Genomic DNA, 17382 nt, shown 5'->3' on the forward strand with positions numbered 1-17382 from the left:
GGTTTTTACTTTAGCCTATACTTAAGGCCTACCCTAGCCTTGCTTAACTAGTAGCTAAGACCCTAAACACTAATAACCTAGTTAAGTTATATAGCCTAACGTGGTGGTAAGGTATGCCAAGCCTTGGCGGCCTGAGGCCAAAGCTCAGGCGCTAACTCCGGACCAACGGTGGATCGGCTCTGGTGACGTCAAACGGAAAAACGTTGGCCCTGACAAAAAGGAATAAATATCCTACTAAAAATAATAAAAATTAAAAAAACTTTAAAAACCAATACTAACGCGGGTTTAAAAAGCAACCTTAAAACTAGTATAAAATAAACTAAAATAAAACTTTTTTAACTTAGTTTACTCCTGCCCCTTAATTACAAGTATACTATATTAATTTAAATACTAGTGCTTTTTACACCTAGGTTTTAAATTTAGGTACTCACGCTTTTTATACTAAACTACTAGTAACTTTATTATTTACTTATTATAGTAACTTTATACTACCCTTTTTATTAACCATATATTTTAAAAAATTAGCCAAGACGCTATTAATAGCTTACTTTAAAAAGCTATTTAAAAATTAAGACTAGTACACCAGCAAATACATAAAAACTAATAATTTAAAAAAAATATCTTAAACTTTAACAAAGCTTAAGCTATACTAGCTAATACTATTATAGCTATATATTATAAATATAATAAAAAATTTGACTTTAAAAACTCTTTATTTATTTACCTAAAAACTTATAAAAAACAAGCTACTTAGTTAGCTGCTTTACTTACGGATACTAAAGTTTTACTAATAATAAAGTTAAAAATATTAGTTAAGACTAGCATAAAAAATAAACCTTATTAATTATAAAAATATTTAACTATCTCCTTGGGCATTAACTTAAAATTAAAAATAAATAAGGTTTGCTTAAATACTAGGTGTGCCAGGACCTTAATTAGCTATTAAATAATATAAAATTTAGGCCTAACTCTAAAATTAGCTAAATATATATTAATATCTAGTATTAATTTTTTTTACTAGGTAAATAAAATAGTATTCTTTAATACTTATTTACCTAGCTAGGTTAACAGCTAGTTAGTACTTAGTAAAATCCTAATAACTACCTATATTATTAAAAACCTACTAACTAAGTTACTTATTAGTAATAACACGCTAGGTCTAAAAGGTTTTAGAATTAATTTCTAAACTTAAAAGGGGTAAGTATATACTTATTAAGATTTAAAGTTTTTTTTTAAATTTAGGCAAAACTTAATAAAGTATATTTAATATTTATATACTTTACTAGTTATGTAATTCTGCAACCTTATTATAAAGGTTATTTACTAGTAGTAATAAAAAAGCCGCTTTTTATTAATAAAAATTTTTTTTTAAATTAAGTAACCGGCTAGGCTACACGCTATTTACTTAGTTAATTAACTTTTTTTTTTATAAGTTAAAATTAAAAACTATTTCTTTTAGCCTATTATTATTAATTATTAAACAAGGCTTAAATACCTTTTAAACGCGGACTTCTTAATAATAATATAAATTAATAATAATAAAGCCTACCTAGTAGGATTAGATTTAGCCACCTAGTTTTTTATAATAAAATTTATTAACCTTTAAAAATAGGCTTAGCGCTAACATAACTTTTTAAGAAATTACTTATTATTTAAATTACTATTTTTTAAACTACCTTTATATTTATTTTTTTTAAAGGTATTTAAAAATCTTTAAACTACTATTTTATAAAACAGCATCTTTATTTATAAAAAACTAAAAATTATAAAAAAAATCTCCTGCCTTACAAAGGATTATTATATTTAAAAAAATTTCTTAAATAATAATATAGCTTTAATTTTAAAAAACTAGTAAATAAGCATTTTTTTAATTAAAGGCTAAAAGTTATAAATACTAAAACCCAAGGTTTATTACTTAGGGCAAAAAAATAAAAACCTAGTAAATAAAATATTTAATAAACTTTATGCTAATAATAAAATAAAGTAGGTAAAAAAGTATACTTTAAGCACCTATCCTGTTTTTATAATTTAAAAAAATATAATAAAAAATAGTAAAATAGTTTATAAAGGCCGCGTTATCGTGAATATTAAATATTTAAATATTATTTTTAAACTAAATCTATATTTAGTCCTAAAATAAACTAAAATTTTAAACATACTTAAAGATAAACATTTTATTTTAGTTATTAATACTAAGGCATGTTTTTACTAATAACTAGTACGCCTAAATTACTAGTATTGCCTGGTAGTAATAAGTTACTAAGGTTAAGAATATTTTAATATAGCTATTATAGGGTATATAAATTTAGTTATATTTATTTAATAATAAATAAATCTTTTATTAACTAAATTTAGGGACTTTTACTAGTATTACATAAATAATATTATTATTATATTAAAAATGTTTAATAAGCACCTAACTTATTTATGCCAGGTATTTTAATAACTGCAAGATCTAAACCTTAGCCTAAATTTAAAAAAAAGTTTTTTATTTACCTAAGTGTCTAGTTGCTTGGGTAGCATGTAAATATTTTAAAACTTATAATAAATAAAAAAAAATTATAGTTATATAATATTTTTATTTCCCTAGCATGCTTTACTAGCTAAAAACATATTTTAGTATAACTAGGTACCTATATTATTATATTTTTTAATATACCTTTATAATCGCGCCTTTGCAGGAGCGCAAAGTATAACTTTTAAAAAAAATTTTTTATAAGATATTTTTAAAAATAATAGGTGGTTAAAACCTTAGTTTCCAACCCTACTTTTCTAAAAATTAAAGCCTACTAAAAACTTTAAGCTAAATTTACCTATTTTAAATTTCTTATATATTATAATTTATTTAAATATTTTTATATTAATTTAGACGCTACTATAAATAAATATAGTATAATAATATATTATATTAAAAACTTATTTAAGCACATAGACCTTGCTAAGCCTTTGCTAAGGTTAACTATTAAGTTAATTTTATTTTTTAATTAAGGCTTAACGCTGGTAAAGTTTAATTACTAGTTAATAAAAATTAAGATTTTATGCCTAGTTTAGGTAATAAAAAAAATATATTACCTTATAAAGTTTATTTTATATTACTTACTTATAATTATTTATTTTAATTACTTTATAATAACTAAAATATTTAAAAAGATATTACTTTAATTATAAGCTATTAAAGGCCTAAATTTTTATTTAATTTATATATTATAGTATTTATAATAATTTAACCTGCTAATTTACTACTAACTAGGTAAGATAAACTTAGTCGCGGATGCTCTTTCCAGGCTACCAAGAAATAATATATAAATAATAGTAAAGAATCTTAACCTTAACACGCTAATAAAGTGTTTATTTTTTAATATAGATTCCGCACTAGTTTAACTAAAATACTTTAAAGTTTATATTAACCCGGACTTTATATATAAAATTTATTAAAAATATAAGAATAATACGCGGTACGCGGTAATTATTAACATCCTAACTAATATAAAAAAAAATAATACTTTTTCTTATTTTATCCCCTATTAAATTATTAAAAAGCTTTTTTACCTATAAAAAAATAATAAAAAGCTCTGGTTAGTAATCCTATAAAAACTACTTAAAAATATTTTTATAATTATTTATAATTAATAAAAATATATTAATTTAAATACTTACTTATTTAAACTACGCGGCTTAGCTATATATAAAAAAATAATAAAATTATAAAAATATATCATGGCTTGCCCCTGTAAGCTATTAATAATTTTTTATTATAAGCCTTATAAATTTTTAAATTTTATTATTATATTTAACGCGCCCTATAAAACACTAACTATAAATTTTATAATTAATTTATTAATTACTAACAAGGGGTATAACCAAGTGCTTGTCCTGGTTAATAAGTTTTTAAAGTAAATTAATTTAATTTTAAGTTATTCTTAATAAAAAGCTAAAAATTAGGGCGTAGCACTTATTTAATTTATATAATTAAAAAATTAGGGTATTTTATAAAAAATTATTTTAAATTAAAATTTAAAATTTATTTTTAATTTTTAGCATGTAATTTTTAAGGCTCTTAATATTTAATAATTATATAGCACGGCTTATTATTTATAAACTAATAGCTAGTTTAAAAAAGTAATTTAAATAATAAAAATAATACTTTACTATTAATTAGTATTACACCCTAAGCTATAAATTATATAAAAGTTTCTTTTATTTTTAACCCAGGCCGCCCTTAATAGCTTAAAAAAATTATTTACTAGCCTAACTTTTTATAAGTTAATATATAGCTAACTAATTTATTAAGCATAAAACTTATTAAAGCGCCTAGGTAATTACTTTTTTATAATATATTAAAATACTTACAAAGTATTATTTTTTACCATAGTTTAAATAAAAAAGCACTATAACTAAAAGTATTAAGTAATATTTTTTACTATTAATAATAAGGTGCTATTACGCCTTTATTAAGGATATAATATTTTAATAAATAAATAAATATTAAAAAAATTAAGCTAATAATTCGCGGGTTTTTTTCGCGTTATATACTAAATAGGTTAATTAACTTATAAGTTAAATTTCCTTAAAAAATAATAAATCCACCTTGTTATTTTTATACAAATGCTAAAATATTTTAAAAAAAACTTCTTTAGCTAATAGTTATTAAAGCCAGGTGTAATAATTAATAAAGGCTTCCTAATTAATAAAAACTAGTATAAAGTAAAAAAAATTATTAATAAAAAGACTATATATATAAAATATAAATAAACCCTAGTAATAAAATATCTAGTCCACTAAATAAGTTATAAAGTAAAAAATAACTAGTAGCTATTAAAATTAAAACTAAAGGGTGTAAAAAAGCTGGTTAAGAAATATAATAAAACTTATTTAAAGTAGTTTATTATATTTACTTTAATATTATGTAACTATCTTTATTATTAATTTAATTTTTTATGTTATTTCTTAACCTTACTTTACTTTAAAAACTACCTGTGCTTAAACCCCCACGTTACTATTTTTTATTTTTTTTTAGTAAGCAAAGTTTTTTTATTTTATTATTTAATTTATTCTTATTCTCTTATCCTAGCAAGCAACTTTTTTTATTTTAGCAAGTAAATCTTTGTTTTTTAAGCAATTAATTTTATTATTTAATTTATTTTTATTCTTTTATCCCAGCAAGTAACTTAAGTAAATTTTTATTTTTTAAGTAATTAACCAAGTTTTTTTTAAGCAAGGCCTAGCAAGATCTTTTTTACTCTTTTTATTAACTTATGTCTTTTTTAAATAAAGCCTCCTAATCCTCCCTTTAGTAAGTAATATAACTTATTACCTTTATTAAACAAGCTCTCTTTTTATTACACTAATAATAAAAAAACTTAGGGTAATCCGGAAACAGGATTACGCGAATATTATTAATAAAAAAAATAAAAAATAAAAAAAAAATAAAAAGAGCTGCGTAAAACACTACTAAAAGTAATATAATTATTATAATTATTTTTTAATATATTAAACATATAATAATAATAGTAATAACTATAACCACTTATAAACGCGCGTAGTAAATAATAAGATAAATTTAAATAACCTAAAGGTAGGGAGAAAGCTTGCAATTACACTAAATAAATAAATTAAAAATCTTAAAATTTATAGCTTTTTTTTAAAAAAAATATAAATTTTAAACCTTAGTGTATTTTTTATAATTTATATAATAAATAAATTATTTAGGCACAAAAAATACCTATATAATTTTAATTTTAATAAAAATTTTAAAGTAAAAAAAGTGCTTATTAACCTAATTATATAAATTTATATACATGGGGAGTACTAGTTCCTTATATATTATAAATAAATAGTTTTATATAATAGGGACCTAGTATTTACTAAAATATAAAAATTAAAAAATATAGTTTTACTAGGTATATTAAACTTAAATTTTATATTTAGCTTTATTACCGGGCTAAGACTGCACCCTATTAAAATTATTAAAGTAAATAACTTTTAATTATTATTTTTAATTATTACTATAAGTTATTATATTTTAAATATTTTTATTTATATTATTTCCCTAGGAAGAGGCCCAGTAACATAAGTAATAAAAAAAATAAATTATAATAAGTTTACTTAGGCAGTAGGAGGGAGCTATTTATATTTATTACTTTTTAATAATTTTATTACTTATAACTTTTATTAAATAATAAACTATAATTTATTAAATTTATTATTAAAAACATACCTTTTACTAGTGCTTAAGGGCCTTAACATAATAAAAATAAGGGCCTATTAACTTTAAGCCTTAGTAAACTAGGTCCTCCTATTAATAAAAACTAAAAAAATAAAAAAGTATTAAAAATTAGGACTAACTACTAAAGGCGCCCTAATATTATATATAAATAAAAATTTAAAGTTAAAATTAATTAACAAGTCCAAGCTAACTATAACAAAGTTAAAAAATAATATTAATATAAAAAACTTTAATAACTTTAATAAAAAGAAAGACTTTAACAAGAACTTTAATAAATTTAATAATATTTTCCCTAACCTAAATATTAATAAGAATAACTTTAAGAATAATACTACCTTTAATAAAGTATAATTAAAGATTATTAACTTGTAGACTAACGCTTGGCCTAATATTATTTAAAAAGTGAAAACTTTAGGCCATCTTAACTACTTTAAAAAAAAAAGGTTATTAATATTTTAAAGAAACCTGCGCAAAGCCATGGATTAATAAAGTCCTTTAAAAATAAAAATAGTACTAAATAAGCCTATTTCTAGTGCTAAAAATATCTAGAACATGGCAGCCTAAAACCTATTTACTAATAAGTAAAAAGATATTTAGGCTACTAACGTGTTATTTACTAGTAATTAAAAATTATTAAATTTTTTTATTTTTTATACATGTTTACTAGTAATTAAAAATTATTAAATTTTTTTACTTTTTTATATAAGCTAGCTAGTATGCTTGGTTTAGGCCTATAGCAAAGCTTAAGTTTCCGCCTTTTATAACTAAAACTAGGCTTTATAATTTTTAGCAAACCGTAATTACCCATGCAGCCTATTAACTAATAAAAAAATACTTTAATTTTTTTAGCTATTTTAATAATAATAGTATTAGTAACCAAGCAAAAAAAGCAAAGGCTTAAAAAAGTACTTACTAAATTTAATAAGCTAACTCCTGCTGCTAGTTAAAAGCTAGCTAATAAATTAATAACACTAGTTCCTTAAATATTAACATATGCTAGTTAAAAACTAGCCCTAGTCCCTTAATTAGCATAATTATTTTTTAAAACCTTAAACACTTTAGCCGCTCCTGCTACCCTATAAAAAAATTACTTTAAATATACTTACTATGTTACCCTTTAAAACTTTTACCGCGTGTTTAACTTTATTAGCCCATGCTTTAATACTTTTATTTACTTTTTTTAAAAAGCTAATAATAATATTACTTAAAACCTAGTCCTTGCTTTACCTAATAGCCTTAAATTATAATACTTTATTTTATTTTAGTATGTAAAACCTTAATTTATTAGTAATTAACTATAATATAATATTAAACGCGCTAAAAAAAAATACCCTATTATTTATAAGGCCATGCAAGTTTTTTTAAAAGCCTAAATACAAGCTTTGCTAAAGGCCTAAAGGCATACTATTATTAATATAGCTTATTAAATAAAAAATTAAGTTTTAAAGGTTTTTATAAATATGCTATATTTAATATTAAAAAGGTTAAAATAAAATTAAACTTAATAAAGTAACTTAATAAAGCCTAAAGTCTTTACTTCTTAAAACCTTTAAGCCTTATTTTTAGTATTACCTACTAGTTAATTAAGATTTACTTTTATGTTTTTTTTGTTTCTTACTAGCTTAAGCCTTTAACTATTTTTAAATTATTTTTACTTATATTTTTTACTTTTATTACTTTTAAAGCTTTATTTATTACTTTACTTACTACTTTTGCTTGATCTCCAAGCGTCTTTTTTTTTATTTAGTAGTGTTTTTTATTAATAAATAAGGGCATCCGCCTTTTTTTTAGGGGGGACTTATTAACATTAGCCAGGCTATTAATAGCATATACTGCCACCGGCCACCGCTATTAACTAACCAACCCCTTTCCTAAAATTAAGCTTAGTTAGTTTTAGTTAATTAATCAGTTTCTTCATACTTCATTAAGATCGTCGTCTACGATAACACCGGTTTCCCTAACTTAATAATTATATTTACTAAATTTATATAAACTATTATAAATTTTTTAATATTAAACCTTAAAGCTATATATAACTTTTTAAGCTAAATTACTTTTTTTATTATTATATTAAACATAATAAATTCTGCTAAAGTTAAACTTCTAGCTATAATTAATTATTTTATAAATTTTTAAAAAATAGGCGTGCTGTAAAAATAAAATATATACACCTTTATTAATTTTTCTTTTTTATAATTAGCATGTAAACTATTTATATATTTAACTAGCATTTTATTATTTATACCTAAGAAAATATAAAAATTTTAATACTTTTTAAGGTATTAAAATATATACTTAACCGCGGCAAAGTTAGCATTTTAAAAATTTAAAATATACCTTAGTAATTTTATAGTAACATATTTAATATCTAGCCTTATTTTTTTTAAATATCTAGTTAAGCTTTCCTATTAATTATTAATACTTTAAAATATCTTTTTTTTATAATAGTTTAAATATAGCAACAGCTGCCTTTATTAAGTATTTTTAACCTAAATTTATTAAAATCCTTTGCCTGTTTAATTTATTAAAGTTTAATTAATTTAGGATCTTTTAAATATAGGTCTTTTAAAAAATAAGTATTTTTTTTTATAAAATTAATATTATATCCCAGGAACTATTTTAATTTTTTAAGAATTTTAAGCTTAAAGTACTTAGCTAACTTTTTTAAAAACTTTTTATAAATTTTCTTTATAAGCACCGCTACTAAGATATTATTTATATAAATAATTATAATACTACCCTTATAGGCGTAATAAAAAAAATATAAATTTTTTTTAATACTTTAAAAGCCTATACTTTTTAATATATTTATAAATATCCTATTTTTAAAGGTATACCGCTTTTTTTAATTTATATAAGGCGTGAAAAAGTAGGTAAATAAAATCCTTTTTTTTTTAAATTTATAGGTTACTTTATAAGAACCTTTTTTTATTTTATTATAAAGTTAAGATAGGCGGTTACTATATTAAATTAAATATAATAGTAACCCCTTTTATAAATAGCTATAAAATAAATCTTTACCAGCGTGTTAATAATAATTAAAGTATATATTTTTAAGCTACTATTTTTAACCTAAAAGTTACTATATATAACCTAGCAGGCGCGAAACTCCTTAATATTATTTTTTTTATTTTTTTTAATATTAAAAACCCATTTTCCTAGTATAATTTTTTTTTTTTAAATAGCTATTAATTAAGGCACTAATCTTTATATAAAAACGTTCTTAAGCTTAATATTTTACTTATTTATTACTTTAATCTAGTACTTTTTTTAGGGAGATTTTATTATCTTTTTATAGTTATTTAAAATTAATATTTTATAGGTCTTAAAAAAATAAATACTATTTAAAATTAGTAGTATAGGTAAAGCTAATAAATTAGGTAATTTTAACTTTCTCTTAGCATTATAGTGTTTTTGTTTTTACTTTAATTACTTTACTTACTTATTTACAAAGCGTACTAATTTAAATTATTTTTTATTAGCTTTTTTACTAGGCAAAATTAGCCCTAAATTTTTTATTATAAATTGGGAGTGTTTTTTTTTTCTTTTTTTTTACTTTTATAATACTATATCTTAGCCTTAAAATGTTTAGCCATAGCTATACGCGTTTTATTATTAATTTTTAAAAGTGGTAAGTTTTCCAAAACTTCTTGCTTTAAAACTACTTTATTTTTTTTATTTTAATTAATTATAATACTTTTTATACTTATATTTCCTATTTTCTGCAAGGCAAGAATACTAGCATATTATTAAAAATAAATAAACTTAGTAATTTACTTACTTGTATTCTTTTTATTTTTTTTTTTATATTTTTTTTTACTTTTTTAACTTTTTTAACTATCTCTTTAACTATTAGCTCCTTAAATAATTATATATAATTTATACTAGGAGTATTTTCTTCCTTTAATACTTATATAAGTTTTTTTTATATAATTATAGTTTTTAATACTACTTTAGCCGCTAAAAGCGCTTTTTTTTTAATATTTACTAATTAAATGCCTAAGCACGTGGCCTTAACTAGTATATTAGCTAAGCCTTATAACTTAGTAATTTTTTTTTTATTAATGTAGATTTTATAAATTCTGGGGCTAGAAGCGCTAAATCTAAAAATAAGGTTTAGACCCTTTTAGTTATAATAATTTCTTTATTTTTATTAGCTATTTATAAATTATTATTATTAAAATTTTATATTTTAAATTACTTATTAAAACTAACTAAACCACCAGGGCCTTTATTATTAAAATTANTAAAGTATTATTTAGCACTAGTATCCCCAGGCCTTTTATAAATTTTTTTACTAGTAGTTTTATTTTACCTTTTTAAATAAGTTAATTTTAAATATATAATATAAATTTAACCACTAGTAGTTATAACTTTTTTAATAGCTTTATATTTATTATTATACTACGGGTAATTTATATAATATATTTATTAAATTACTTAATTTTCCTATTCTTCTTAGGCGTATAGCTTGGAGTTTTTTTAAATTTAATACTAGTTTAATTTTAGCTATACCAGGCCTTATAACTATTAAAATTCCTAGTATTATTACTTTTTATTTTTATAATATATACTTTACTTATATTAAGCTATTATAAATACATGTAAATAAGTATATTTACTACCTTATTTTTTTAATATAAAAACTAGTAAAAATAATTCCTAAAGTTATTATTAAGTACTAATAAAATATAATTATATTCCTATATACCTTAAGGCTTTATTATTTAAATATTAACATGTATTATTTATAAAGGCTTTATAGCTTGCTATTAAAAAGTTTTAGAAACCTTTTTTTTTAACTTTACTAGCTTATAAATTTTGCAATTTGCAATTATCTTATTAAGATATATTTATTTTTATTATTAATATTATTTAACTGCGCGCGGTTTTTATTAAGTTATAATATTAATATATGGCCTAATTACCTATATTAAACTCTTATTAAAACTAAAGCTATATTAAAGCTTGTTTTTTTATTAATATTTAGTTTGCTTAGCCAAGGCATGTTTTTATTAATATAAACCTTAAAAATAACCTTATTATTCTTTATTTATTAAATTTTTAATAATTTACTGTTATACCAAAGGCCTAGGTTTATTTTAATTTTTTTTATTAGTAAAATATTACATGGTAATTTAAAAAACTATAGGTAATTAAATTATAATATTAATACCTTATTATTATTTAACTAAATATATAGGTTAACTTTACCTTTCCCTTTAAAAATTACTTTTTTATTATTTAATATAGTAAAAGCATGCTATAAAAGCTAAATAATATAAAGATTCTTTATAAGGTTTTTATTATTATATACAGGAATTTTGGAGCTAGTATCCATAAGCTATTAATTATAAAACTTTAATATTATTAATATAATAAAAAGCGTAGTATTATATATACTAAAGTTTATACTATATTTACCCTAAGTTTATTAAAAAACTATAGCGGCGCTAGGCTTGCTATTATTACTATTTTTAGTATTATTTAAATTTATTAGCCTAATAAACTTATAATACTAAATCTTGCTTAATAGCCACTAGCTTAATAATTATTTTTTTAGTATTAAATAATAATATTTTAAAAAATTATAAGGTTTTTTACCGCAATAATTACATATATTTTTTAATAATTTTTTTTAAAGCTATTTTTTTTTTGCTATTACTTATTAAACACCCCTTTTTTTAAAGCGCCTTAATAAGGTACGTTTTAATCTTTATTTTTAAAATTAAAACTATTATTCTTGTTCCTACTCCCATTCTTATTATTATTATTATTATTATTATTTTTTAGTATCACCACTTAAACAAAGGTTTTAACCTTTGCTTTATTTAAAACTTTATAATAAACCTTTTAAAACTATGCTATAGTTATTTTTTTAATAACACTTATAGGTATTAAGATATACTTTACTTTATAATATAAAGGTATCTCCACCCGCAGTTTCTTTAAGAATAAAAAAAATTATTAATATAAAGTAATAATTATATTAAATTTATTATTAAATTTATACTTTTTATAAAATATTTTAATAAACTCCTGGACTATACCATAACTAGCCTAGTTAATAATAATAACTTTTTTTAAAATTATATAAGCTATTATATATTTATTTTTATTAAAAACCTAGTTAATTTTAATATAAAACTTATTTATATATAGCGCCTTTTCTAAATTTATATATATTATTTATATAATATTATTTATTAAACTTTTTACAAGCTATATCCAAACCTTTTTTAATATAGTTACTTATTTTTAGTATAATATTAATATTAATATTAAATATAAAATATTTTTTTAATAAGTGTCTTAAGATTATATAGGTCTAATTTTAGGCTTATTAACTAGGTTTATATATTATAATTTTTTTTATCTTTTAATTTTTTATTTACCGTGTTAAGTATAAAGGCTTTTTTTTAATAAATTTATTACTTAATTTATTATAATAATAGGAATAAATATTATCTTTATAACAAGTATAAAAGTTATATTAAGTGTTATAAAGCCTTTTAATATATTAAAAGTAAAGGTATTTATAAATATTAGTTAAAATTAATTAATTAAATTCTAGTGCTTTTAGTATTATTATTTTAATTAATTATATATAAATTTTTAAAGGTAAAATAAATAAAAGTAAGTAGTATTTTTAAATAAAAAATTAAGAAAATTAGGGGCTTATAACCTATTAAATAGGCTAAAAAAGTTACTTATAAAAATAAAATAAAAATATTATAAAATAAATAATAATATTATAAAATAATAAGTAAATCTAGCTAAAAAATAATTTATATATAAAATTTTTAATAAAAAAAGTAATATATAATAACACTAGCCTTTTTAGGATAAGCGCGGGGAACAAAGCTAATTTAGGCTAAAGGCTTCTGGCGGCTTTTACGGCCTGCCAGTCCTCCGCTCCGACAGTAAATGCTACCACCAAACGGCATGAAGTAGATCTTATTAATATCACTGACTAATGCTTGGTTTATCCGAGGATCTCATGTATATTTCAACCTGTACATGATCCCGGAGGATGATGGTTTCCTATAAGGGAAGGCACGGTGCTGGTCACGGGACTGAGGCCATCCCCTCCCGCGTCGATCTCGCTCTCGTTTGCTTCTCTTCAGACCGTATCACCTCACTAACGCTGCATATATCTTTCCTCCAAGAGAGCTCCAATAACGCTTCTGACCCTCCCATAAACCCGGTTGTTATGCGGATGCAAAAACTCTGGCCACTACGATAGCTGCGAGGTTTCGCTCCGGATCCCCTGACGCGGCTTGAACGCCTGGGTCATGGGGTACTTCTTCACGAAGAGACCGGAAATAAATCCAACGCCGGCGATTCCACACATGGTCAGCCATACGATCCCCACGGACGAAGCATAGGCTTGCTCAAGCCCGGTTCGTTCATTACTCCCTTCGGCTAAGCTCTGAATGTACCGGACCAGTGTTGCTGCGTCGCTTGCCAGGTTCTCCGCCCTGCCACCGGATAGGCCAGCCACGTGCGCTGGTATCTCAACCCCGAGACGGTTCTGTATCACTACGCCTCCGATTGCGACGCCTACTGTCTGGCCGAGCGTGCGGAAGAACGCTGCCATAGTGGCGGTTATCGAGAGGAACTGGACGTCCGCAGATGCCTGCACGGCGAGCATCATCGAGGTGAAGAGAGTGCCGAGGCCGAGGCCGGAAACGAGAGCAATGAATATCCACTTGGGGATACTGGTGCCCGCTTCAAGAAGGTAGAGGATCCCTATGCCCAGTGTGGTCAGGGCCCAACCCAGCCAGATCGCCCAGCGGTAGCGACCAGTTTTGGCAATCACGATGCCAGTTATCGCAGAGAGGGGCGCGACCGTGAGGGTCAGTGGGAGCATGGCAGCACCGGCGATGACGGCGCTGTAGGCGAGGCAGGCTTCGTAGTAGAGTGGCAGGTAATAAAGAACGCACCACATGACCATGCCATGCAGAAAACAGCCAAGGTAGTTGATTGCAGTGGTCGAATTGCGGAATATCTGGGTCGGAATCAGAGGTTGGCGAGGGACGAACGACTCATAAATGATGAAGACGACTAATCCGACTGCCCCCAGCACTAACGGAACAAGGGTGTGCCAGGAGTCCCACGCGTACATGATACCGCCCCAGCTGAGCGGGACCAGAAACGACGACAGGGAGCCGACAAAGAGGACACAGCCTAGGTAGTCCACTGAGGAGAGGCGGATCCAGAGTGGGCTCTGGTCGCGGTGCAAGCGCATAACGACCGGAATCAGGATCAAGCCCAAACCACAGAAGGGCAAGTTGATCCAAAATATCCAACGCCATGCATGGTCGGCCAAGGCACCACCGACAACAGGGCCAAGGACGGTCCCGAAGGCCCAGGTGACTGCGCGAAAGCTCATCCACTTCCCCCGTTCGTGGAGAGGGATCAAATCAGCAATCAACACTTCGGTTAGGGCAATAATGCCACCGCCGCCAATACCCTGGATGCATCGACCGACCAGAAGGAGGTTGAAATGTTGCGAGACGGCAGCTAGAATAGCGCCGAGAGTGAAGGCAACGACTGCCCCGAATAGCATCCGCGCACTGCCAAAGATCTCAGAGCACAAAGTAAAGACGGGCTGGAAGACGCAAGAGCAGACGAGGAAGGATGTTCCAGACCAGAAGGCTTCCACCGCCGTACCCCCTAGGTCTTCCGAAATCCTCTATCACAGCGTTAGCAGTGAACACAGCATGGTCGAGACACCAGACAACATACCGGAATCGCTACCGAAATGGAGGTTGCATCAAGGGCAGCGGCAAAGTTTAGAAGACCGATAACTCCAAAGATACATCGCAGCCGCCAATCCGGCCGAAATTTATTCTCTTCGGCAGCCATGTTCGATGGGTTGGATGCACCAGCTGCAAGTCTACAACAGGCTCCTGGGAACAGCTGAAGTATTCTACCATCGGAACGACTGCAATTCCGCCAGCCGACTGTTCTCTTTACCTAACTACAACCAAGTTCTTCAAGAGCAGACGAACCTAATCGATCGACATAGTCTCATTGGGGAGAATGAATCAATCATTACCCACATGATCAATGGTGCGGGTCGATGGCGTCTGTTCATCAGCTGAAGATCGGCGGCTGCCAGCGCTTCGATCCCACTCGTGGGAAAGGTCGGAAAAAGAAAAACAAAGTATGAGGTGGTGGAGGTACGGTAGTGTACGTTGGGCATTCGGACATCTCGGGAAAACTTTTCGGGTTGTAAGAGTGGACAGAGATCTGCAGAGCCCTAACTTCTGCACACCGAGTCATTCGGGATGCCCTGCTGCAGGCTAAGATCCGATCAATCGGCGCTATCAGCCACTAGCACTGTACGCTACTGCACGAAGTACTCATTTCCGGGATGCCACGTTGGCAATAGTGTGCAGATTCGACAGTTCAAAGTACTCTGACACCACTAGGTACATCAATGATCGCCCTCAGCTGCCAACTCGATCGCCCTCCGCGCCACATTAACGCTCTTCATCAGGTCATAGTGAGCTCCCGCCCCAGGGACCGCGTGCCCACCAGAGTGCACGTAGCAGAACAGACGCTCCTGCGGAACCAATTTCTGCAGTTCCGCGGCCTTAGCCCGGTCAGGATCATGACGGCCCCAAATCAACGCGGTTGGCACAGTGATTATCCCCTGGTGCTGCTCAAAGTCAATTTCCCTGACCTTTCCACTTTGTTGGAACTCCTCGTAATCCATAGCTCCTAGCCGAGGGGAGAAGAAGATAGCGCACTTGAAGGGTCGGGGCTTCTGCTCTTGGATACAGCGCAGGATCAATGTGGATGCCACTATGATACCTTGGCTGAAGGCGATCACTCCGTCGAACGGGCCTTCGGCTTCGATAAAGCCCTCCAAGTCATCCACGGCCTGCAGAGATGGAGTGGCAGCGGGGTTAAGATCGAAGTAGGAGAAGCCACCAGCCTCAGTTGGGAAGATGCTTTTGAGCTCTGCAATAGAATGAGGATCATGTCTTCCACTCAGCTGGGTAGGCTTGACGAACCTTCGTCTAGAGGCTCGTTGAACATGCCTTCGGCAAAGTCGTAGGTATGCCCGTCACCCAGCTCATAGCGGAAAGCAGCTGCACACTGTCAATGAAGCGGCCAACGGCTTCAAGACTGACTATTACTTACCTGTTTGGGTCTCCAAAATCTACCGGCGATCTGTTAGCAATAGCAAATTCTGCAATCCAGAGTCTGAGATGGCGGTATACTTGCCTTGGAACTAGTCCCAGTTCCATGAAGACTGCAGGCGTCAGCGACGGAACTTTCAAGCACAGGGTCCATAACCGACGTACCAGAGGAAATGCATCTTGGACTGTTGAGTTTGGGACTGAGACAAACTTGGCCGTGGTTCGAATGATGCCAGGATAGTCCGAGGCTACCCCCCTTTTATCACGAACACCTGGATGACCAACAGGTCTCTGAACGATCACCACGGCTATGGAGATAACAGCCGGCGCGTGGACCGGATGATGACGCTTCCTCTGTTCGGCGATGCCGGGACAGTGTGATGAATGGGTGATCATCGACAGCGCAGCGCATAGTCCGGGCCGTCCGGCTGGATGATGGGCGAACAGACTATCCATCTACTGGTAATCCGAAACAGCCCATCAAAGAAGGAATCCACTTGCCTCGTTGTACGCTTCGTGATATCCAGATCTCGACGCCACCGCTTCCGATAGATACTCCGCTGATCTGGATCTACGCCGGTGTGGGTCCGCCTCGTTTGTGAAGGATCGAAGTAGATCTACGCTAGTGACCGCGCAGTGGAGATTCAATTTGAGATATCTTGCGGTGGGAAGCAGGTCCACATTCGCGACAACTCACTTTCCTTCCGATGGATCTACCAAATTGGATTTATATCTGTGAATATGCCATTTTCAGGGAGTTCCGAGCTGGCAAGAGCGCGTGGATGATCCGGTTCGAGCGGTGGACAACGTGAAAGCCATCTGGGAAAGGGCGTACGTCATAAACAACACAGGGGCCTCCGACAGATACTCCGTGATAGTCTTGGGCGCTGAGTGTGGGCCTGCATTGTTCATCAAGTGGCCGGGCCTTACATCCGAGATCGATATCTGATGTTGAAAGTGGATGCTAGACCGAGACGGGCGTGAAAGCTGAAATGAAAC

At 28.2% G+C, this 17382-nt stretch overlaps 2 protein-coding genes across 2 annotated transcripts; both read right to left on the bottom strand.

Annotated features, from left to right (window-relative positions):
- Nucleotides 1–13463: 13463 nt before the first annotated feature.
- On the bottom strand, nucleotides 13464–15097 carry DSM5745_01502 (uncharacterized protein; the record flags this gene model as incomplete). Its single annotated transcript, XM_026743518.1, has 2 exons — nucleotides 13464–14924; nucleotides 14978–15097. The coding sequence occupies 2 exons, from the start codon at nucleotides 15095–15097 to the stop codon at nucleotides 13464–13466; spliced, it is 1581 nt and encodes a 526-aa protein (XP_026609363.1).
- Nucleotides 15098–15671: 574 nt separating this feature from the next.
- Nucleotides 15672–16779, bottom strand: DSM5745_01503 (uncharacterized protein; the record flags this gene model as incomplete). The annotated part of the gene is made up of 4 exons (XM_026743519.1): nucleotides 15672–16201; nucleotides 16255–16332; nucleotides 16385–16403; nucleotides 16549–16779. The coding sequence occupies 4 exons, from the start codon at nucleotides 16777–16779 to the stop codon at nucleotides 15672–15674; spliced, it is 858 nt and encodes a 285-aa protein (XP_026609364.1).
- Nucleotides 16780–17382: the final 603 nt, after the last annotated feature.

The sequence above is a fragment of the Aspergillus mulundensis genome (genome assembly GCF_003369625.1).
Source record: "Aspergillus mulundensis strain DSM 5745 chromosome Unknown scaffold_0, whole genome shotgun sequence".
Lineage (NCBI taxonomy): Eukaryota > Fungi > Ascomycota > Eurotiomycetes > Eurotiales > Aspergillaceae > Aspergillus > Aspergillus mulundensis.